Source organism: Scardinius erythrophthalmus (genome assembly GCF_964197995.2).
Source record: "Scardinius erythrophthalmus genome assembly, chromosome: 23".
NCBI classification, from domain to species: domain Eukaryota; kingdom Metazoa; phylum Chordata; class Actinopteri; order Cypriniformes; family Leuciscidae; genus Scardinius; species Scardinius erythrophthalmus.
In genome coordinates, this window is record NC_138243.1 from 5534770 (window position 1) to 5561321 (window position 26552).

At 35.5% G+C, this 26552-nt stretch overlaps 1 protein-coding gene across 2 annotated transcripts in view; it reads right to left on the reverse strand.

Moving 5' to 3' along the window:
• The window catches only part of palm2akap2 (PALM2 and AKAP2 fusion), a 96039-nt gene that overhangs the window by 46238 nt on the left and 23249 nt on the right, over positions 1-26552 (reverse strand). For both annotated transcript variants that reach the window (XM_081354813.1, XM_081354812.1), the window contains exons 5-9: positions 18801-18915; positions 17233-17254; positions 16603-16704; positions 14077-14742; positions 4541-4623 (exon numbers count right to left, since the gene is read on the reverse strand). In XM_081354813.1, the coding sequence (XP_081210939.1) occupies positions 4541-4623; positions 14077-14742; positions 16603-16704; positions 17233-17254; positions 18801-18915 (988 nt within the window). The remainder of the gene's footprint in view (positions 1-4540; positions 4624-14076; positions 14743-16602; positions 16705-17232; positions 17255-18800; positions 18916-26552) is intronic.

Consider the following 26552-nt stretch of genomic DNA (forward strand, 5'->3'; position numbering starts at 1 on the left):
GTACAAATTACCTGCATATTTACAGTATTAGTAATTGAACAAACACTAAACATCAAGATAAGTGATTGATAGGAAATAGAAGCTTAGTATATAATTTAGAACATGTAAAAATATCCACAATAAAAAGCAATTACCGTATACCTTTACAGTATAACTTATTTTAACATTTACAATTACATTTTATCCAAAGTGACTAACCAATTAAGATAATAATTAAAGATAATAAAAAGCAACAAGTGCAGTGACAAGTCCCAGTTAGTCTAGTACAGTACACATAGAAAGGTGTTTTTTTTTTTTTTTTTTTACAAAGATTTAGTATTATTGGGTGAAGTGTTTATGAAAAAGATGGATCTTTAGCAGTTTCTTGAAAATGTGTTGCGTTGCGCCGGTCATTCCACCACCAGGAAACAGTCCAGGTAAATGTCAGTGAAAGTGGTTTTGTGTCTCTTTGGGATGATGGCACCACAAGGCGCCGTTTACTTGCAGAGCACAAGCTTCTGGAGGACACATAGATCGGAAGCAGTGAGTTTAGGCATAGGGCTACCTTTAAAGACAACTCTTGCTGCAGCATCTGGATCAGTTGCAGAGGTTTGACTGACACTGGAAGAGCTGCCAGGAGAGCATTACAATAGCCCAGTCTGGATAGAACAAGAGAGTTGTGTAGCTCCGATAGGAAGGGCCTGATCCTCCTAATGATAAGGCAAATCAGCAGGATCACAGCAAGTATGTTTTGGCTGAAAGCTGAACCATAAGCAGTTCTGTCTTGGCAAGGCTGATTTAAAGGGGAAGGTCATTCATCCAGCAAGAATTTTCCATCAGGTAGGCTGAGATGCGAGCAGCAACCGTCAGATCATCTAGCTGGATTAAAAGATATGTGTCATTAAGATAGTAGTGATAGGAAAAGTCATGTTTCTAAATGACAGAGCCCCAATAAGCAAAATGATGTCCGAAAGACTTCCTTTCAATGTCTTTGTTACAAAAATCAAAGGTTGAAATGCCGTCCACTGAGGAGCCAGAATGAAAGTTATGACGTCTTTTTTTGACGTGTTCTGCACGTCCGATATAGACGTTCATCGAACCTTCGTACAAGGTTAAAACTAGTTCAGATGTGGCCATTGTGGACATATTTCAACATCATTTATGGTCTCATTTAGACATAATTACTTTGATTATTGCTGTCAGATGATCTTAGGGAGAATGAACAGAGGTTTAGATGTTGATATTAGTTTAATTTGAAGTGTCACCATTGTGGCGATCCGTGTTTGCTTTAGTTGGGCTCTTGGTTCCCGTTCCTTTTACTTTAACTTTTCTTTGGCTGCTGTAACAGTGTGTTTGTGTAACACAATTGTTGTGGCAGAGAAAGCCAAGAAAAAGTTTGAGGTGTTATCAGTTCAATGTTGATGATGACATAATTATCACAAAAATGGGCCTTTAATATTGTGTTTAAAGTTTTGTGTTTATATTTGCCATTAATAACCAACAACCTTGTGGAACTGCATTATTGGTGCCAAAAACATTAAAATGATCACTTATTTGAAGGTGTATAAAAAGCATGTGCACATGATGTTTTGAGCATGAGTATCATACAGTCACACACAGACATCAAGATTGTGCATATGATTTCCAACAATGGTGACAATTTAAAAAAAGTACAAAACTCATCCTTAATTCCCAAGCTTTTTTTGGTTGTCATCGTTGTTGTGATTCATATCCAAAGTCTTGATGTCTGTGTGTGACTGTATGATACTCTTGCTCAAAACATAATGTGCACATGCTTTTTATACACCTTCAAATAAATACACCTTCACCAATAATGCAGTTCCAAAAGGTTGGTGGTTATTAATGGCAAATATAAACACAAAACTTTAAACACAATATTAAAGGCCCATTTTGTGATAATTATGTCATCATCAACATTGAACTGATAACACCTCAAACTTTTTCTAGGCTTTCTCTGCCACAACAATTGTGTTACACAAACACACTGTTACAGCAGCCAAAGAAAAGTTAAAATAAAAGGAACGGGAACCAAGAGCCCAACTAAAGCAAACACAGATCGCCACAATGGTGACACTTCAAATTAAACTAATATCAACATCTAAACCTCTGTTAATTCTCAGTAAGATCATAAGACAGCAATAGTCAAAGTAATTATGTCTAAATGAGACCATAAATGATGTTGAAATATGTCCACAATGGCCACATCTGAACTAGTTTTAACCTTGTACGAAGGTTCGATGAACGTCTATATCGGACGTGCAGAACACGTCAAAAAAAGACGTCATAACTTTCATTCTGGCTCCTCAGTGGACGGCATTTCAACGTCTGATTTTTGTAACAAAGACATTGAAAAGAAGTCTTTCGGACATCATTTTGCTTAGTGGGTAGTTAAAAAAATTTAAAAAAGAAAGAAAGATGGGTGGAATCTAACACAATCGTAATCTTGCTGTAGAAAATCCAAACCTTGTGCATACTTTTAGTGCAATCATATGGAATTATGAACATATGGAATCAGAACCGTTATGATTTTTATGTTTTAATGAATTCTTCCCATACCTTGTTTGCCATGATCATCTGCTTTCCACGTGACCTGAAATCACACACACACACACACACACACACACACACACACACACACACACACACACACACACAAGTTATTTTAAAACTCAGTATTAGATTTACACATGTCAGAATATGTTCCATTGGGACAATGCAAAAACTCAAATGACTATGATCTTGAAGCTGAGCTGGAAAGGCTAACAGTAATATTTTGAGCTGCCATGTGATTTTAGCTAAGTTACATTTATAGAAAGTAATGTTAAATGAATATGATTTACTGTGACCAAGCTGCACACCTAGGTCCTAGGGGTTCATCATGTTGTATTCATATTCTAGTAGTCCTGTATCATCAACAAGTACGTTAAGTTACAGTATTTCGATTTCTTAACGGTCTTAATAAAGTTAGTCATGTTAACTATTACGAAATAAACAAAAGAAACACGGTAGGCCTATTTTTAGTAAAACTGTGGCTATTAGAATGGTAAAAAATAAGCTAAAAACGTGTTTACTACAATTTTATTATAATAAAATAAAGTATGTTTTTTAAGAGAAAAGTTTTCAGCTTCCAGACAGTGTTTCAAAATATCCCGCCATTTATTGGTTTAATGTTACTGACTATCATAACGAAGATTTTATACACAATTATGGACTTTAATATGAATAACAAGTCTACTAAAGATTGTTTTAGGTCTTTAAGTTAACAAGTAGAGATGTGGGTTGGGTTCAACTGATCTTTCTTAACACAGATCGATAATTAAAAACGCATGCTGCATTTTCAGTGTTTTGCCCTGACCCAGTTATAACTGAACATCATTTAAGAATGCTAACGTTAGCATGGAAACTGTCTAACCACTTAACACAAATGTAATATAAAATATCGTACACACATGTAGTATGAGACTCTTACCTCAGCCGTTGATCGGTCGGGATGAGGTCTGCTGTGACGACGAACCAGGCCACCGGGCGCGTTATTTCTGGACTGACACCCAGACTACAAACAACTAATATGTGTTCAGCGCTCCTGCTCACGGCTGGCTGCTTCTGTCGAATACGATTATAGCTTTGAACCACTGTGATCACAATCCACGACTACTTCACGAGCGTAGACTGAAACTTCAAATCTCCCGCTTGCCCTTGACACAGATCGACGACAGAGACAGATCTGTAGCTAACTGTTGTGGGAGGGACTAGCAGCAACGAACCGTAATGGCGGATAATTTCAATCTGCGCGCGCGCGCGCGGGCACACACACACACACACACACACACACACACACATACAAACGCACACAAAGCCACGCAGATTTGGAAAAACGATTAATAAAAGACATAAAATATAGGCCTAAATGAATTTTTCGGGCAAATAGCCTACAAATGATGATCAAAATGAACATCTATTTGCAAGACAAAATTAAAAGACTATAAATAATTAAATAGGCTTGCCTAATGTGTGTACAAATCTTAAAACTCACTTTAACCCCCACATGCTTAATAATCTTTAAGGAAAACATGTTTAGTGACTGCTGATTTCTGCAGTTATACCTTATTTTCTTTGTTTTCTAATTCCACAGAAATAATCTGTAAAATATTACTTAATTTTTTATGTAAAATTACACATAACCCTATAAAATTACAGAGAATTTCCTTTAAAAAACGTAAAATTAATGTAAAACCAAAATAAAAGCAATTACCTGTAAATTTAATAGTGGACCTTTAAATTACAACAAATATCTGTAAAATAACAGGTATTCACTGTATAATGACAAAACGACAAAATTCTGTTAAAAAATACAGACTGTTTCCTGTAAATTTACAGTTTTTTTTTACAGTGCAGTTTACCAGTATACCCAGCGTCAGGAATACTGCCCAGATGCAAACAAACCCATTCGCATCCTAAGGTTTAATGCATGTGAAAGATGCATCAAAATGACATCCTGAATGTATATTACAGGTGGCCCTGTGAATGTGATCAGACTCACCAGAGGGTCTGAAGATCTTGCAGTGGCTGCAGGATACAGTCCATTCTCTGCCGTCAGCAACACTGATCGCGCCTTTTCACCGCCTGCAACAAAACATCACACAATCACTCATTTATGAAGCGCATTATCATAACTCAAAACAACCATCCATCCATCTTTCTCCTGCAGGTTTTAGCGGAGAATCCGGATTAAAACAACTTAATCCATTTACTGTAGGCTTCTACTGGAATCATGCCGAGATATAAAACAAGTTATTGAGTTATAACTAACTTTTTTTGAGTTATTATCAGTGTTGGGGAAAGTTACTTTTAAAAGTAATGCTTGACAATATTGCGTTACTCTCTAAAAAGTAACTGTTACTTAGTTACTTTTGTAACACTTTATTTTACATTGTTTCATTGTAACAAATTTTACATGTAGTTACTATAATAATAACTATATATTATGCATAATTACATGCAAACTAACCCTAAACCAAACCAAACCCTAATCCTAACCCTATGGTATGATGAATTAAGTAAGTTAATTAATATTACCCAGTATTTACATGTATAATTACAGTGTAACAAAGACACCTTAACATAAAAGGTAACCGTTACTTTTTATGGAAAGTAATGTCATGTTACTTTTGCATTACTTTTTCTTACCTGGGCTGGGCTTGCTTGCTTGTTTTATAATAATAATAATAATAATAATAATAATAAAAAAATAAAAAAAGTTATATTGGTAACACTTTAGAATACTGTATCTTACTTACTGCATAACTAATAAGTAATTATTGAAGAACGAATAGGTAATTATTCATTAACTACTTCTTCACTACTGTTAACTACTAAGGAAGATGTGTTAACTAATCAGTATGTAATATATTTTTATGATTGTGTTAAGTAACAGTTAGTTAATCAATAAATAATGAATTCTGTCATAACTCTTGAAGAACTACTACTAATTATCTACTAAATAAGGTTCAAGAAAAATAACTAAGAAGTAACTACTAATGAACAGTCATACAAAACTAACCTCAGATTAGTTTTTATATTTTATATACAGTACTGTGTGTGTCTGTTTTCCTCAGCATAGAATGCCATTGAGTAAATTCATGTTTGAGGCAATGACTGAGGGAAACTGAAAATATAGAGAACTTATTAGTAATTCATAAATAATTATCAAATAATTCTGCAGGAATTACTTAGAACCTGGAACAGTATTCTAAAGTGAGAATATAGGGAACTCATTAGTAATTAATAAATAATTATCCAGGAATTAGGCTACTTATAACCTGAAACAGTATTCTAAAGTGAACATATAAGGAAATTAATTGGTAATTAACAAATAACTATTAGACAATTCTTCAGGAATTACTTGGAACCTGGAACAGTATTCTAAAGTGAGAATATAGGGAACTCATTAGTAATTATCAAATAATTATCCAGGAATTAGGCTACTTATAACCTGAAACAGCATTCTAAAGTGAACATATAAGGAAATTAATTGGTAATTAACAAATAATTATTAGATAATTCTTCAGGAATTACTTGGAACCTGGAACAGTATTCTAAAGTGAGAATATAGGGAACTCATTAGTAATTAATACAGAATTACCACATACTTCTGACTCAAATTAAACTTACTGTAAAAAACACATTATTAACGGTATTATCTAAACCTTTGTAAAATAGATAAGTTATCATACATTATGATACATTTAGCTAATTAAATAAAAAGTTTGCTTATTTGCAGATCAATATATAGCCTAGTAAATGTCTGCACTTATATTTCTTATTAGTGCTGAAGAATGACTAAAACTAGCTAGAAAATGAAATAAAAAACATTGATCAGTGCTTTTTACTTTTCAAGTAATTACCTTTATATATTTACTAAGGTAATTTTGAAAATGAATAGGCCAATAGTTTATCATTTTACTGGAGTAATATTTTATTGGGTTATCTGTACTTTTACTCAAGTACTTGATTTGTGTACTTCATCCACCACTCCACTGCTAAAATAAAACGGTTTATTGTAGTAACCACTGTGTATGACTGTTCATTAGTAGTTACTTCTTAGTTATTTTTCTTGCACATTAATTAATAGATAATTAATAATAGTTCTTCAAGAGTTATGACATAATTCATTAGTTATTGATTAACTAACTGAAACTTAACACAATCATACAATTCTATTACATACTAATTAGTTAACACATCTTCCTTAGTAGTTAACAGTAGTGACTTAAGTGTTAATAAATAATTATCTATTAGTTCCTCAATAATTCCTTATTAGTTATGCAGTAAGTAAGATACAGTATTCTAAAGTGTTACCGTTATATTTTTGGCAAATGTATTGAATATGAATGAGCCTCGGGCTGAAAGAAGTGCAGATTTACACCAGTACAGTAGATCACACCGGTACAGTACTAGTCATTCTGTGTTGCAGAAGAGTAGGATGCAGGAGAATAAAGTTCAACACTGTCCAGCAATAAAACAAATAAATGAAACAGAAATGTGATGTTTATCTACAGTCCTTTTGCGTATTCGTAAGGTTGAATTGGATCATTGAAGTCAACTGCAAAAATATTGGTTTATAAAGTGAGATCAAGTATATTTTATACTTGCATAAAGTATAGAGTTATTTGCGTTTCCCCCAACACTGATTATTTGTGCGCAATAGAAGTAAATTGATGCTATGGTAACACTTCATTTTAATGTCCGTTACCCATATTACATGTAATTACTATAGTGATAACATACAATTATGCATAATTACATGCAACTAACCCTAAACCAAACTCTAACACTAATTATATGGTAAGTACATGTTGTTAATTAATATTACTCAGTACTCATTTGTATAATTACACTGTAACAACAGCACTAAGTGTAACCGAAGTATTTAGAGAGGAGGATGTAAGGTCACAGCACATGTGTTTATTATAGCAGCCCACACACACAGGCTTAGGGTCAAAGGTCAAGATAATGTGGCGGGTTTCGAAATGCTAAATATGCTATGTGTAACACACACACACACACACACACACGCACGCACGCACGCACGCACGCACACACACACGTCATACCAATCCCATAAGACTTTGATTCTTCAAAACCAAACCCAAATTAAGATATTAAGGTCCAAAAGGGTCTTGGAGGTGTTGAATCCTTATACAATGAAGAGATTTAATTCAGGCTTTTATCTAGATGAACGGAAGACTTATGGGTTTGGAATGACGTGAGGGTGAGTAAATGATGACTGAATTAACTAACCCTTTAATCCTACATGATCATGTTTGTTCAAACACACTCTATAATGGAGGAGCTTTTATAAGTTAGATAGATTTAATCGGCATCTTCTCGTTCTAGTATATTCTCTCAAAGCCTGTTTGTAATCAAGTCAGAGAGTTTAGTTCAGACATAACTGATAAATACTAATTATTATTATTTTTAGTACTGGTCATGATGACGATATTTACCCCAATATTCTGTTTTCCACTCTCGTATCTTTAACTGGTCATGAGTGCCTGTTTGTCTTGAGCAGTGAAGCTGTTTTAGAAAGTCCTCCAGGTCCTGCAACTCTTCCACTCATGTTTCCGCTCCACACATGGGATTATTTCCTACAGTTCTTGAAATCAAGATCCAGCTTCGCCACTCAGGACAGCGGAGGGACTCTTGATTATGTTTAAAAATGCTTAACATAATACAGACTTCGCAAGGGGTGTGTGAACTGAACTGCATTTTCATATTTTATACACTTGTCAGAAAAAATAAAATGGTACCTTTGTCAGTGACCTTAAAAGGACAACTTTGTGTCTTATTTACTGCTATAAGGTGCATTTTAGCACCTTAAAGTAGTAATATGTACCCTTAATGTATACTACCATTAAGTTTTTTGGGTAAATAAGCTACATCTGTCCCAGTGACAAGCAGTTGTACCCCTATCATTTTGTATATATATATCACTATATCAATTGTATCATCAAGTGTTTCAACTACTGCAAGTCCTTTTTTGAAAAAAGAAAGAAAGAAAGAAGAAGAATCCTGTAAATAAGCCGTTTGTCACTGGACAGGTTTATGTAAATGAGGGAGGATTGCAGCTGTGCTGTTGTTATTCTTGGAAGGCTCTCTGACTAATGACATTATATTGAACGTCTTTAATGATGCTCTCAAATTGTAATTACAACAAATTGTGACTCAAGTGAATTTGAATAAAAAGGGATGTGGATGTGTTAGGCGATTTGATATTTTTATGCAATATGTATTAATATTTATCTGAGATTCACTACCTGACAAACACAGGAAGATTTGCACTAATGCAACATAATATAGAGAAAATCTGTAGTTTTTACACTGTATACAAAGTGGTAACCTGCAATCTAATACATATAAAAAAAATTGTTGGCATAAATTAATGTATGTTGATTCAGTGATATATATATTTATATTTATTATTATTATTATTTACGTGAATGAAGTGAGTTACTTTTGATTTTACCGGCAATTTCCATGTGCACTTTTCTGATAAATGTGCTTATTGTAAAAGTATCTGAAGGGAAGGCAGCTGAAGACTCAACTGATGATTTTACTCAAGTAACTTACAGTACGTAACCTGGAGTTTCGGTGAGCACAAATAGTGGATCATCCCAAGGTTTGAACCTACAACCTTTCAGTTACCAGCCCAGATCTTTAACAACTCAGTTACAACACCCATAGTATTCAATATGTTATAGCAAACATGAAGCGTAGGAGGGTATTAATGCACATTAGTAAGTTTCATAAATTTTGTGCATTCGTTAAACAACTAGTATATAATATCTGCTTACACTTTATTTTGATGTTCCCCCTAGACATTCTACTGACTATAAGTAACATTGCAACTACAAGCCAAACCTAATACTCTAATGACTGAGCTGACATGTAGTTGCAAAGTTACTTATAGTCAGTAGAATGTCTAAAGTGGACCATCAGAATAAAGTGCATCCTAATGTCTTTGTGAATGCTGGTGTTTAGGGGTTATGAGGGAAGACTGTCAGAACTTCGTATGTTGTGAAATACAGTTATTCAAATTATCAATCATCCGTTCAGGCAAACCATGTTGATCATCTAATATTTAGCCAGATTATTAGCACTGGCCAATTAACCATGTATAGTTTTGTCCCAGTGTTTTGTACCAGTTGTGTCAGCTCCAAAATCTAGTTACAGACAGTTAATATTGTGCAAAATGCTTATTTCAGATTCAATTGAATTATATATTGACATTTCATTGGCCACCCTGCTCTCTACAATGCAATATGTTAAGCGAATAATTGAAACTGAAGATGGAGAATCAGGCTGTAATGAAAAGAAATGCTGATTATAAACACATAATATGTACATAGTTAAAGGCTTGAGTGTGTGCGATGCCCTTTGGTGCTTATTTCAGTATAAGTCATTAGATTAGCTAAATGAGAGTCAGTTTTCCACTAAAACATCATTGAAACATGAAAGATTTACTGGTTAAGCAAGACTGTATCAGCTTATTTTTAGATTATATTATATACACTACCGTGCAAACGTTTTTGGTCAGTAATTTCTGTTGAACCAAAAACTGTTTTCAACATTGATAATAATCATAAATGTTTCTTGAGCATGAAATCAAAGATGCTTAAAACTCAGCTTTGATCACTGGAATAAATTACACTTGAACACATTCACATAGAAAGCAGCTATTTTGAATTATAATAATATTTCACAATATTTCTCTTTTTACTGTATTTTTGATCAAATAAATGCAGCCTTGGTGAGCAGAAGAGACTTATTTGAAAAATATTAAAACATCTTACCGACCCCCAACATTTTCAACAGTATCTACATATACCATGTCCATAATATTGTAAATAGCTTTTTTAGCAGGTAAAATGATCTTGTTATAAGGATGTTTTTACTGAAAAACAAACACAAATATACTTAATATTTACATATTTCAAATATGACACTCCTTCTGTTGTCAGAGTCCAGGGTTTTCTAATCCTACTGATATGATGACTCTTACAAACCTGCAGTGAATTCACAACTCCTCAGCTTTAACTGTGAGCGAGGGAACAGATCTGGTGAGGGTTAAACTTGCTGTTCATGCAATCTGTGAAGCGGGACAGACACATCAGCATCTCATTCACATCTGGAGAGAGTAGCTCAAGACCGTAGTTAGTGCTGCCCAGAAACATGTGTGAGGAGGGAGGATGAGATTACGGATAGAGGGAAGTGGTAGTAATGTCCCGATGATGGGAAATTAGTTAGAGAAAGAACCATAGCACAGACACAGGAGGGTAGGCACATTGGAAAAAATGCTGTTTATTGGACTAAGTATACCATACAAAGGAAAAAATAAATAAATTAAAGCCAATGTTACAGCATCGGTGCTGGCAGTCCGTACTGGAGAGAGTGTGTGTGAGAGAGAGAGAGAGAGAGAGGGAAAGGATGATATGATACAGAAAGAGAATGTTATAATCATTAAAAAAGATAAGCAAAGTGGAACAATTAAAATTACACTTCAAGATTACAAAAATACAGCAGAATCTCAATTAAGAAGCACAGCAGTAATTTCATGGCAGATCGGAGTCCAAAACTGAATTGACTGTTAGGCAGTTTGAGGCTGAAAGATCCTGATAGACAACATGGACACAAGCCTTATTCTGGGATCATAAATGTTTTAAGTAGCTTGTTCGTAACTACATTGTGTAAACAGACTCAAACGTGAAATGCTCAGCCAGTCTTAAAGACCCCATGAATTAAAAAAAGTCCAAGTTAGTTCGCTTCGAGACCATCTGTGTGTGCTCATAAGGTTTGAAAACATTAACATTTAACAGATACATGCATTTAAAATGTGCTGAACAAGAATATTGATGACTTGTCTTGTTCACAGGGGCCTGGACAACAATAAAATAAAATCCATATGTATTTAATAGCTAATTGCTACCATTCACCTCGGTTGACGCATGTTCGGATACAGTGTGCAACCCGGGAAGTCAGTTTCGTCATGTTTTTTTTTTAGCCAATCACATCTGCTATACATTTTCAATAACTAATTACTCTACAGCTGCAGGAAAATTCAACACACTCTTATGGCAGTTCAGAAATATTTTGGTGCTGAATAGCAAATCTGTTTACGCCTCACTGACGGTTCGTTTTATTCTAAAAAAATCATGTTTTCATAAGAATCAATTCATACAAAATCACCATGTCATAACATTCAAGTATTCTCATGAGATCGGGTTGGAGGTGCAGTTATAGCATCGACCAGCAGGGGATAATTGCCCAAACTATCCAGTCAGACCCTGAATCCTTGGTTTTGGTGGGCTGTGACTAGCTAGTTAGCTGTAATGTCAACTCATGAAAGCAATTTCATGGGGTCTCTAAGCCTAAAAAGGTGAACTGTGATTTTGTTTTGGCACTGATTACAGAATCATTTCAGCTACGGCCTTAATACACGGCACTTTAAACAAGTTATCTATATAGCATGTCATTGTATAATGAATTTCATCGGCCATTACACATGAATCGATTCTGCATATTTAACTTATTTAGGCAATTATTGATTAATCTTGTTTCTGGGAAATCAATGAATCAAAGATCAACATCAGATCTTAAAGACAAAAAAAAAAAAGCATAATTCAGCACTCAAAAACTAGTTTTTAAATGACATGTTCTGTACATGCATATTACCCACACTAATGTAGATTTATCTTCATTTTAGACTGGGTGAAACATTTTTCAGGTACTGTGAGTTATGCCTGGAAGACGGGCAAAAAGGGCAGCGTTTTACCAGTATCTTGACCATATTTCATATATTTGTTCACTGTGAATATGAGCAGTGACAGTAAGCTGGCTTTTCATTTCCCCATCTGAGTATCATTTGTACAAAAACATGATGTTTTATGGCACTAAAACAAGTTCTTCAGTAATGTGGCAAGACTTAGAAAAATGAATGCAGAAAACAGCAAGGCAGCTGGTATTAGTGAAAGAAGAAGAATTTACTTAGAAATAAATAAAATATGTCCTTTATGACCATACTGAGAAGTCTTGGCATCTAAGTGTGAATATGCAAACAATGTGCATATATTAAATAAACTTTCAGGTTTCAATATAAATAAGTGTGGATTAAACACTCATTTTGAGTGGGATATATATGTACAATCTTTATCTACATGCATATTAGATATATGCAGCCGTAATCTCTGTGATTTATGAATAATTATTCTAAAATATTCATGTACAATAGTTCAGACCATAGTACTGTTTCTTATATATTTCTCTCACTGCTTAACCTGTCACTTTACATCAGAGAGAATTAATGCATGCTTTGAATTTGAGTGTCGAAATTGAGAGCAAATGGACCTAAATACTGTATATTTAGCACCTTGTTTACTTCCATAGTGCATGTAATCGAGTGTCTGTCTGTGTCACGGCAGAGCTTTTATTCTCTGAGAGGTTTTATCAATGCACACATTGGCAGTGCTGAGCTTGATATTGTTCTGTCTGAACGCTGTTTGAACGATTCAGCTGATCTGATAGCAGTCGAATCTGAAACCTTTTTTATTGTGAGTCTGTTTAATATTCCTTTTTTGGAGCTGAAAACATTAAAAATCCCATCAAATACGAGGATACAGAGGCACAGAAAGGCAAACGTCTTTCAATGAGATCAGTTGAATGCGAGCATATGTACATTGTCTCTATTTGTTGGGAAAAATAAATCTGGATGTGTAAACAAAAATATCTTTGATAAACAATGCTTCTGGCAATTGTTAAGTAATTTGAAGGCTTTGTAAGGCTACTGGAGAACATAATAATATTGAGACATGCTTATTAATGGATCTACCTTTGTGTTTCCATAATGTGAATGATCAAATGGGATGGACATTTATGGACAATATTTTTGAAAAATCAATGCTACACCATTGTATGAAGTTCTATGAAATTATCCAACCTTATATATTGGACTTCTAGGTTGAAGTCTTCTACATTTACATACTATTTTTTTAATATCTCAAACGATAATTACAATAAAGAATAATAAAACTTTTTTTTTTTATGGGGCAAAAGTACACTCCTAAAAATGCCATAGAAGAATTTTTGTTTCCCCAAAGAACCTTTTAATTAACAGTAATTTTCTAAGTGTGAAGAACATTAAACAATCTAAAGAATCTTTTTCCACTATAAAGAATGTTTTGTGTAATAGAAAGATTCCATGGATGTTAAAGGTTCTTCACGGAAGCGTCAATTCCGATAAAGAACTTTATTTTTAAGAGTGTGTGATACGCTATCGGCCAACGCCTTGTCTTCAAAATGTTGTGCAACCTTACACCAAGAGAACCAGACGATCTGTGGAAAAGAAAGAGTGAGAAGCTTACTTCTCTCACGTCACAGAGGTGGAGGTGCTGTTAGTAACAGGGTGAGATTTGTTTTTTAAAGGAAGGCAGAGCCTTGGTGAATGTGCTCCAGGAAAAGAGAAGTTGCGGGAGAAAGGTCACATGACAGCACAGCACTGGCAGCGTTTTTTCTTTTCAGTACCTGTGGGTGGCAGTTCCTTGGTCGAGCTTTCGTCTTTGCCTTCTGAGGACAGTTCAGAGGTGTCGGACAGAGGCCGACCCGACACGAGGTCCGCGGCGTTGCCGTCGACGGTGGACATATCGGTGACGGTCTTCTCCCGAAGAGATTTCTCGTCGTCCTCGTCGATGAGGACGATCTCGGCCTTGATGGTGCCGTCGAAGCCGAGCAGCTTCTTGGATTCCTCCTCGTCCTCAATGCTGTGGTAGCCCATGAAGATCATGGTCACCGGTTTGTCGGCCGAGGCCTTTGGCGTCTCCATGACCTCGCCTTCGTAGCCTTTGCTAGGGGTTTGTTGTGTGTCTTGCTTGGCCTCTCTGGTGCTCAACTGTCCTCCCTTTGGCTGTGGCTCTGCCGGAGTGACAGTGACTCGGCCGGCGCCGTCTCGTTGCTGGGTTTGGCCGACTTGCTGCATCAGTTGGTCCACCTGTCCGGGACTCCAGGGGTGCGTGCCGTTCTCCAGTGTGGTAGATCCCCCAGAACGCACCTCATAGATCACCTTGCGGCCGTCGTCGTAGACTTTGACGCCCCTCTGGTGAGCGTCCCGTGGACTGACTGCTGAGGTCGAGAGGATCTTGGTGGCACCCGTTTTCCGGTCCTTTTCGACATTGATCTCCATGGCGTATAATGCTTGGGGAAGAGTGCAGACGGTTGTGGGTTAATGTCTACTCAGGGTGGTCTGTCATGCATTACTGAAATGTGGCATGCTTATTATTAATGGGATTTTCAGTGACGTCACTATGCCCATGCAATACTCGTACAGTCTCATAAATTGGCATTAAAAACAAAGGCAGAAAACAAATTCAACCTACCCTTTGCACTGTTATTACGCTGTTGCCAGTAACCGCTGTATGCTGACGTAAGCTTAGTCGATGACACAATCTTTGGAGTTATTGGTAACACTTTATTTTGATGGTCCCTTTTGAAAACTCTGTTGACTATAAGTAACTTTGTCAACTAGAGTATTAGTCTGCTTAATATCTGTTAACACTTTATTGTGACGCTCCTCAACATACATTATACTGACTACAAGTAACTTTGCAACTACATGTCAACTTATTCTAAGACCCTACCATTCTACTAATACTCTACTAACACTATAACGAGAGTTAGTAGACTTGTAGGTGCAATGTTACTTATAGACAACAGAATGTGTTCCCCCCCTTAAAACCAGTGGTTCTAAGTGGTTCAGGGAAGAAAAACAATGCTAAATGCAAATAATAAAATGCAACTAGCCATGTAATTGTGCATAGTTAGGGCAGCTAAAAAATATCCTTGCTAAAAAGAAGTGAGCATAACTGTACTGTAGTGCACTGGCACTGTTCTTCAAATCTTAAAAGTATATATTTTTAAAAACTTCACTTGCAGGTAATATAATTTTAACTAAATAAAAAAACATTCATATATTTTAAATGTACTAAATTGCAACTTCATCATTGCAAATGTGTAATTGCAAATATATTTAAAAACATGACATACAAGTTTAATAGAAATTACATTAAAGTATATTTTAGTTTTCCATCAGTTCATTCTGCAGCAACTTTAACCATATTTCAAAGACAATAGAAGTAATTATGCAATTACTTATAACAATGCATTTTAGTCCTTTAAGTGAGGCAAAAATAGCACACTAAAGTTCAGCTAATTGCATTTAATATAGATTTAATCTACAATACATTTCCATGCATTGCAATTAACATGCATTTAAATGTCCAATAACTTTTCCTGCACGTTCATCTGCCAATTGGTTATACTGCATGGCGAGTACTAATTTGGTCCAGTGTTTGTTGGTAAATCACACTTCTGCTGTTGTTTATGCATTTACAAATATGTACTTTTTCCTATTTAGCCGATGTCATGCTAATAACATTTGCATATTGATGGACCCATGCAGTTCAGTGAACCAAGTTCATAGCAATACTTATGAAGTTCTTCATACTTTCTTTGGCATTTTAAACGATGACTAATTGTGGTACTTTCACAACTTGGTGTCCAGTGTAAAGTCTACAACCATTTGAGAACCACTGATCTAAACCTTATATGTAAAGACATTAAGTACTTGAATGGATGACGAAGTATACCTGAAGAATTTCAGCTGATGCCTTGATTTTATTCAAAGCTGTTCTGGAACAGATTTCTCCCCTGTACATTCATACCATTTCTCTGCAACTGATGGAGTGAGACATGAACTAGACATGCAATAAATGGTAATGGCAATGGACTTTTACACTCATCTCCATCACAGGCCTATTGTAAGCTGAGCTTCTCTGAACTGGTCATTAGCACATGCCCAACAAAAGCAGTTTAAGCCTTTGATATGTGTTTGAAACTGGTGGCCGGTTACCCTACTGTACATAGATTATGGAATATGCCATCCTCGCATGGCGAGTAACTGCGCCATCTGTAATCTACATTACCATACCCACTTTTGGCCTTGGCCCAAACCCGTGATCAACCCCAGCCCCTCCCACAGGCCCAACAAGCACCTACCAGATTTTCTTGGCGGTTGTTGATCCCCTGAAGCTGAGACGGGAGTTTGGGAGTTCAGTTCTGGGAGGTCCGGGATCTGGGAGCAGTTGTAATTCACCGCATCTGTCCGGTGGAGAGCAGAAGAGACACTAAAACTAGATTCCTGTGTTCAAAAGTCCACAGAGTTTGCTCCCTCCCCTTCCAATACCCCATACTAAACTGAGTGCCCCTCTCTCTCTCTCTATCGCCCCTTTTTTCCCGTAAAACAGCTCATTGCTTAGACAGCAAAAGCAGCGCAAGTGAATTACAGCAAAACAATGGTGGCTCTGGGATACAGGGATTCCCTGTGAATAGGTGGATCAAGGTAAACAAAGTGCAGAGTCATTGCCATATGTGTGGAGTTCAATAGTCCAGCTGAGGCAAGAGGGAAATGGTCCAATGTTGGAAACCTCTGTCCCACAAAAGGATGCAAGAGAAGAGCATGTTTTGAGTGACTGTCTACCATCGCACTGGTACCTTGGAAGTAACATCAATGACCGAGATGCCCATGAACTAGGCCTGAAATGTCTATGTTGTATTGAGACTGATTTTGGCACTACAGGACAAAAAAACCCACATCTAGTAGAATACAGATGCAAATGGCTTCCATACCTCCATCTTGATTCTGAAGACTCTGTAGAAAAAAAAGAAGAAAAGATGATGCTTAACATACTTGTGCTTTGTTACCCAGTGTTTCTTAAATAGCTGCATTCCGCTAAATTACTGCATTACTGTTACATTTTTTAGACTTTTAGAGACAAAGTGTGTAATTTCTGCACGACTATTGTGACCAAAGCGTATGGTAACACTTTATTTTGATGGTCCACTTTAGACATTCTACTAAGTAAATCTGCAGCTACATGTCAACTAACTCTCATTAGAGTATTAGTCGACTGTCTGCTTAATATCTGATAACTCTTTATTGTGATGCTCCCCAACAGACATTATAAGTTACTTTGCAACTACATGTCAACTTATTCTACTAACCCTAAAACCTAACCATAACGTAACAGTCTACTGATACCCTTATGATTGATAGTTGACATATAGTTGCAAAGTTACTTATAGTCACTAAAATGGAAAAATTGGAAAAATGACCACTGTTTTAAACAGGTTTCCAGAATTATTCCTCATCTGCTATTGGAAGGGGTAAAAAAAACAGATAGTCCAATTTTTTTTACATACTTCTCTTTCACATTTAAAAAATGTCTGCATGCCATAATGTTAGATAACAAAATATCAATCTGTAGAAGTGGTTAGCATGAACAAATGAGAACTAATTTGGACTGAGCTATTTTTGTAATTACTGGATTCAAGGTGATTTTTAGTGGATGTATGAATATGCGTTCAAGTCATGTGATAACCTCAGGATTTCTGAGTTTCCGTGTCCGTGAGAAATCATTGTAGATATTAATAGAGCTGATGTATTTATTTATAGGCCAACCCTGAAGACTCTGGTTCACCCTGGTTCCCTCGACAGAAACCCAGTAGCATTTTCCATTGGCTTTAGGATTATTGCAGAAAATAAGCTCTGTGACCGACAACAGTTTATGATTCTTGCACAAGTTTGAATAGTTAGAAAAGAGCGCGAGTATAAACGCAATGAGGCTGTAAAAGCAGACAAGTAGATGAATTTTCCTGTTTGGTACATTTAATGACCCCAACAACCTCTGTTGCCGTATTGATTTCCAGCTTTTAGGACTCGTTCCTGCAGAGTTCTATGGTTGCATGTCAGTATAGCATGAACTAAATATTGTATATTTACAATGGAACATGTAACGATTTAGTTTCATAAATTGATTAAAAACATAAAAAAGCATGAACACACTTGATGCATGTTCTTTGTTCATTATTTTGTAGAAGTAGAGTTTAAAATTCTTGCTGTATTTTTTGTAGTTAATTAAGAGAAGATTCATCAGCACTGTGATCTGAATCCAATCTGATGCTGTAATTATGACTCATAAATGTGAACTTTCCCTGAGGACTTGAACACACCATTAGTAACCCTCAAGTTCAAGAGTAACCACAGTTGTAGTCCATCAGTTTAAACGGGTTTTTGTCCTGTCTTCTATTAAAATAAATGATACTTGCTTTGATATTTTGCAAGGATATTCAGACATTTTATCTGTGTCTGAGGTCAGTTTTCGAGGCCTCTCTCTCTGTGTTCCAGGATCACTTGCCTTCTGTAGATCTTCAATAGATCTCTCCGTTTCCCGCAGTCGCTCTCTGAGAACCTGCTCTTTAGCCGAGATCTGGGATTCTTCGTTCTCCAGAAGACAGATTTCTGATTCCAATCTACAAAACACAAGAAACCATAACAATCCTCTTCTTTTTGAATTCAATACATTAAATTACTGAAATTAATTATTCATAACATGCTATATAAATTCCTCAGAAAAGCAGAGACCGTTTCCCAGACAGCAATATAGTGTCGGCCCAGATCCGGGTCACATCTGGTACATGTGGATTCAACTGGTACCAGATGTGGGCCGGAACTGGGCCGACAACATATTGCTGTCAGGGATCACATGGAGATCAAGTGCATCAGTAATGCAACTAAGAGGTTGCATTTTAACCTCTGAAGTACACTATCATTTAACAGTTTTAGGTTGGTAAGATTTTTTAAAGGCTGCAGTGAAATATTATTACAATTTAAAATAACCCCTAAATGGACATGGATGGAAAAAAGGCCCCCAGATAAACTTTGCATTCGCTTGCAAAACGTTTGTGTTCTTTGCGAGGGAGTTTTTTTGAACCATGCTGTACGGAAAAAGGCGGTCTAGACATTCTACTAAAAGTAGTTTTGCACCCCATGAAAGAAACTAAATCAGTGCTCTTTATTTCTTGAAGAAAAATCAGAAACATAAAACCTGTTGACTGTATCAGCGCTTTGAACTTTTTCAAAGCATGCACACGTGTTGCCCGCTGAATGAAATCATGCATTGGAATGCACAGATGTGTGCACACACTCTGGAAATGAATGAGACACATATCCCTTTAGTGTCAATTAAGCCACGCATATTCCACTTTTCCCAGCGGACTCCATTCTCACTCATTGTGAATGCTGGCAGCCAATGAGGAAGCCGCGCTGCCTCCGCCCAGGAGAATTTCCTGCTATTGTTTGCATCACTGAGGTTACTGGTCTGCAATAACAAAATAGAAGGAGCCTTCCCACGATTCCTGACAAAAATCACTTCTACATAAAGACATGTGCTATCTATGTGTACAAACATAATGGATGACCATGAATGCATCAACATGTGGCACTGTCTGAACTTTTCATTTGATTTGTACACAACGCGTCAAGATCAAATCCAATTAAAGAAAGCTGTTTATTTGTCTATAGTCTGAGGAAGTCGGAAAAGAGATGTTAGACGGCATGACCCTGCTCCCCCCTAAAACACCAACAAAAAGCATCACAAGAGTAACCCATACAATTTGTGTCGTATATTATTATTATTATTTTTAATTTTATGGAAAAGAGCAGAAAGATAGAAAGAAGGATAGACATATATATATATATATATATATATATATATATATATATATATATATATATATATATATATATATATATATTAGGGCTGTCAAATTTAGCGCGTTAATAACGCGTTAACGCAAAATCATATTAACGGCACTAATTTTTTTAACGGACGATTAACGCAGCGCGTATTTTCTGTTTGACCCGTGACCCAAAACCTAGTTGGAGAAATGGAGATAGACAGTGTTGGCAACTTATCGACATTGCAGACCCCTTTAGCGATTTTTTTCCCTTCAACAAAGCGCCCAAACCTTATTTAGTTTCTGAGAATCTACCGGTACCGCCGGTACTGCTCTCCCAGCACGCGCGCGCACCTCTCTCTCTCTCTCTCTCTCTCTCTCTCTCTCTCTCTCTCTCTCTCTCTGCGTCTCACGCGGAGGAGCAGCGCTTTAATTCAGTTAAACACAGATATTATGTTGCTTCTCTAATTTTACAAATATAGCCGAAATCAGAGCACGGATATTGTCTTTAGTTTATGTGTATTTGATTTCACAAGACGACGGTTCGATTATCAGATTTTTTGTGCAGATTAACGTCTTGGAAGGGAGAGCTGGTTATGTTTATTTGGTCGCGTTTCAGTCACCATTTCAAATTCATTCCGTTGTTTGACAACAGAAACAGTACGTTTTATTGAGAATGTATTGAGAATTTAGCTTCATCAAAATGGGCACAGAGAGAGAAAAACTACAATGTAATAATAAATGCTAAATGTACATTTAACATTTTCAGAAGAGCTGCCCTGTCATGCAAAAATATAAACATTTTTGTGTTAGTAAATTGCTCAGTGCAAAGAAAGAGAAGTAACTTTCTACATGTGTCTAATAGACATGAACAAGTTCTTTGAAAAACATCTATGACCTTTGAAACATGTCTCGTCTGCATGCTATATTGACTATGGTTTCAATAATAAACATACATTTGCATAAAGCATCTATATTTATCAATGCCCACGTTGATTAGAGTATTACAAACTTGAAAAGTATTAATTTAAGGTATATTTAGAACAAATAAAAAATGTGCGATTAAATGCGATTAATCGCGAGTTAACTCATGACAATCATGCGATTAATCGCGATTAAAAATTTTAATCGATTGACAGCCCTAATATATATATAATAGTAATTCATTTTAAGGAGCATTTCCAGACACCAACATAAGGTCGGATCTGGGCCGGATTATGTTGCTGTCTGGGTTTCAACCCAAAAATGAACAACTATTGCTTTAACCTTTAAACAAACAAACAAACAAACAAACAAACAAACAAACAAACAAACAAACAAACACAAACAAACAAACAAACAAACAAACAAATAAACAAAATTATAAAGTAAATAGGAAAAGTAGATATGAATAGAAAAGTTAAGTAAAAAGAACTGGATCATCAAATGAATCTAAAGAGTCTTTAATTTATGGGAATGTTAAAAGTTGCTACAATTTGTATGTTGACAATTTTAGCTGCACTGCCTATAGAAGATTATTTTGTAAATAGTGTCAATAATAATAATAAAAAATATTAGAACAACTAAATATGGAACTTGCTTTCTTGCAAAACTGGAGACTCAGGAAGAGCAGGAGTGGAGCTGTCATGGCAAGATATGAGAGAAAGTCAAAGAGCCAGCGCTTCAAGGCCATCTAGTGGTGGAATCATGCCAAAGCATCTTTCAAGACTGTATACTGGATATTCTTAACTCATATATATCATTATCAGTAATCATATATTCGATTTTTGTGATTCATATAGGGCGACTGGATAAGTCCAGTTTTTTTTATTTGACTGAATATTTCATAGGGTAAGTTCGTTTTTGAAATGTGATTTCTGTTATGGCACATTGAAGTCCTTTATTTAAGTTAATACAACTTTACATGATTATTGACCAGAAAAAAAAAGAAGAGATTTATGACATAAGTTCATAAAACACATGCGGTATGGGGGAAGTTGTCACAATAAGAACCTGCTGCCAGTGACGAAATATGAAACACTAAAGGAAAAATGCCATATTCCATAATATATGTTTTGAAAATGAATTAAAGGCTGCGTAATCGCTTTTATGAATAGTAAAAAATGACACAAAAAATAAAAATACAAATTTTTGTTTTTATTAATAAAAATTGATTACATAATTATAGTAAAAATGATTGGTAACACTTTATTTTACAGTGTCCTTGTTACATATGTTACTTGTACTTACCATAGTAATAACACTAAATTACATGCAACTAACCCTCAACCAAACCCTAATCCTACCCTAACCCTATAGTAAATACATGTAGTTGCTTAATATTACTCGGTACTTAAATATATAATTACACTGTAACAATGACACCTTAAAATAAAGTGTAACCAAATGATTCATTAATCAATAACTTGCCCCAATCTGACATTAAAAGTATTGTTTGTTAATATGGTTTTATTGTGTTTTACTGTGTTCACTTGTTTAGCCAACAGTTATTACAAAATACAATGATTTCTGTTTGAAATATTAGTATGGAGGACACAAAAAAGTACAGAATTCACAAAACGCGCGCGCACACACACACACACGCAGAAAAAAGCCACAAAGACTTGGAAAACGAGGAACAGGAAATCTGCATCAACATCCGCAACTATGACTGGACCTGGTCATAGTCATGGACTATGACTATGACCTCTGTGAGGTGTGATTGTATATACACTAGGTCCTTTCACTTGCTATATGTTTTCATTAATAACTGCTAATGCAGCACCTCCATGTGTAAATAACTGAAATAAGCATGAAAACCTTGACTTGAACCACATTATTATCAAGTGGATTTATCGGTTATTCAATACTTCAATGTTATTTGTTCAGTCATAGAGAACTGGATCAAAACGATCCCTGTGTCACCCTGCCTGTAAGCTCCAGTACACGATGGGTGTCAACCACATGACTCATTCAGAAAGCAGGATTTTTGTGTCTCCCTTATTTTCCTTGTCCCGAAGCGTAGTCAGAGGGCAAGAGTGCATCTTCTGGAGTCTGATGAGCTCATCCAGGCCTCACACTCACACACACATCACTTCCTGCAGGATTCCTCACGCCGCATCACTCTCTCCTGTGGGATCTGAGAAGCGATTCCCACTGTTTTATAATCATTCTTATTAGATTACTTTACCGCATCACAGTAAAAATGATGTAATATAAATGATTCAATTATTTTATTAATAAATTAAATTACAGTAGGCCTACATAAAACCATTACACTTCAGTCACATTTACTGTTGTTTGGTGAATTTTTTGTGAAGTTCATTTCAGATCCAGCCATAAGTTCAAGTTGGTCATGTGAATTTGCCATGCTGACCAACAGAAAGCTGATTGGTTAGAAAGTGACTTCTTCATACATCGTTACCAATTTTGGGGAAAGTTACTTTTAAAAGTAATTCATTACAATATTGCGTTACTCCCTTAAAAAAAAAAAAAAAAAAACAAAAAAAAAACTACTTCTTATGGAAAGTAATGTTACGTTACTTTAGCGTTACTTTTTATAACCCAGGCTTTTTTTTTTTTTAATAAAACAAACAAACATATTTTGGCAAATAAGGGTCTTTCACACCAAAAGTGAAATAAAAAAGCATCAGGCTGAAGGAAATGCAAATTCACGCCTGTACAGAGGGTGTTCAACACTCTTAAATAAAAATCATTTTATTGAAATGAATTATTTTCATTTGAACTGAACTGAATCAACACCGAACTGACCTCACCTGAATAATGACAATATTGCCTTTTTAGAGCTGCTTTACAGCAGAATTTGATCTCTGTTTGGAAGAATTTGCATATGATATTTTTTATTTTGAATAAATGCAGTTCTTTTTACCTTTTATTCATCAAATATATTAGGCAGCAGAACTGTTTCCAACACTCATATTAAATCAGAATATTAGAATGATTTCTAAAGGATTATGTGATAGACTGGAGTAATGATCCTGAAAATTCAGCTTTGCATCACAGGAATAAATGACATTTTAAAGTATATTCAAATAGAAAACTATTATTTTAAGTTGTAATAATATTTCACAATATTACTGTTTTTTTTTCTGTATTTTTGATCAAATAAACACAGCCTTGATAAGCATTAGAGACTTCTTTCAAAAATATAAAAAAACGTAATGTTTCCAAACTTTTGACCTGTACTGTACATTTAACCAACAAACTACATTGAGTTAAAGGGACTTAACAATTTGTAGCAAGTCGCTCTTACTACTTGAGGTGTAGACCAGGAACTAATTCATCTAATCTATTTCAGTTCAAATCCACAGCTATCATAGCACATGCTTAAAATAACCTATTTAACATGTATATTTAATGAACAAGTAAGATCCGGCATTAACGCAGTCATTGCTAGATGACTTCATTACTCTTCAGCACACTGCGAAAAACTTCAACATTACAGAAACTCTTTTAAATGTCAAACATAACTGCAATAAACACTAACAGGCCTATCCATTCACTAAAAAATAAATAAATAAATAAAATAACAACATTTATTCAACATTTATTCTCCTTATCCAGTCCTATGCAAAGCATGCTGGGAACTAGAAATCCACAAGTTCCTACAACTTAAATTCTTGAAAAAGTCAATTAACTCAGAAATTTGAGTTTAAAATACACACAATATGAAGTTAATGTCATGATCAGCATTATTATGTCAAAAGAACTAAACAAAATAATGTATGCAACTTAAAATGTTTAAAACAATAAATCAGTATTTCTGACTTGCAACCATGCATTTATTTAAATTTTAAAAATACAAAATACATTATGTATTTTATAAATTGCTATAGTATATAAATAATAATGTCCTAAAATAGGCTCAATTTTGATTCATTCTGTTGTTCTGCCTCTTGTTTGTGAGATTCACCCATTTGCAATCATTACAAAATCTCTGCTGAGCATCTTCACTGTAAGCTCGGCTAGAGTCAGCTCATCATCATTGTCCAGCGATGTCCCTGCACTCAGACAGAGTTCATCACCCCCCCGCTCCTGTTCCCACGATAACACACGACGGAGCGCTTCCTGTCCAGTTTACCAGATGTCAAATCTGGTAAAGGACCCTGAGGCAGATCTCTGGGACTTCTGCAGTGTTCACATTGTGTGTTTGTCCTTATCATAATCATGAAACGACAACATTTGATTCTTCTCTGAGGCGTTTGCAGACGCAGAAACCTCTCGTTTCTAGGGCAACGCTCATTACGGCACAATGAATCCATGTGTGACTTTGTGGAGCAAAATACTGCATAAATTTAACTGAATATTCTCCTGCTAAATATTGAAGAAAATGAAAGTGCACCAGGTAACTGGCTAAAATAGCTCTGATCTAAAACCAAAAACACAAACCAAAACATTTGAATTGTTAATATTCATTTTTCGGAAGCAGGGCTATTATAGATAAAAAAAAAGAAAAAGAAAAAAAGAATTAAAATAAAAACTATAATGGTATCTCAATGGTACAATAACACTGTTCTTGAGCTGGTACACAAACTTCCATGCTGACTGAAATTCAGTAGCTCCTGATACTGTACATTAAGAGGTATACTATAGTAATAACAGACAGTCTTATCTGAAAGCCTGATGTAATGTTTATTTTTCTGTCTGTCTTTACTCCAGTGCAGGACGAAAGACCTTACACTTTCTTCTCACCATATTAGGAGCTCATTTTGCTCAGTTGTATAAACAGTTTGTGTGCAGATGTGTTGGGGAGGGAGCTTCATGACTGAGTTAGTATCATGTCAACGCCACATTTTTCCTGGAAAGCCTGGTAGTTAGAGCTTCACTTTAGACTCAGTGGCTGGGCTGTCTTCTGTAGTGATACGTTTTTAGGAGAAGTCTGCCCTCGCAAGAGACGCATTGCTGTTCAGCCGAGGCTATAGTTAAAACCACCAGAACCACAGCCAAAACAAGTTACACTAATGTTCTCGTTGCATGCTTTGACATTATTTTTCTATTTTTCTTTCTTTTCTAAGTTTCTTTCTTTCTCTCTCTTTTTAAAAAAAAAAAAAAAAACAGGCAGGCATAACCTTATGCTTTGCATTTTAATGTGATAGAGTGATGTATTGGTTAGGCTGATAAATATTTGCCTATTTCAAAACTATAGCCATCTGTTGATAATGCGTTTCATCTGCTGACAGTCATTCTTTTACAAGTGTCTCAAACAGTCCCACTCATAAACCATCTTTTTTAGACTGCAAAACAACAGTCAACTGCATCTGTTACATGCTGTCAATTACCATAGTAAATCATTTAAACTATAATACATTGATAATAGAAGTTCATATGTTAGTCTTCTTGCTCTAACCGTTTGTAACAAATTTGCATAATGCCAACCTATGGTCTTGATTGGCTGCCTGCGAACAGTGTCTAATTTGACTATAGTTGTAGCT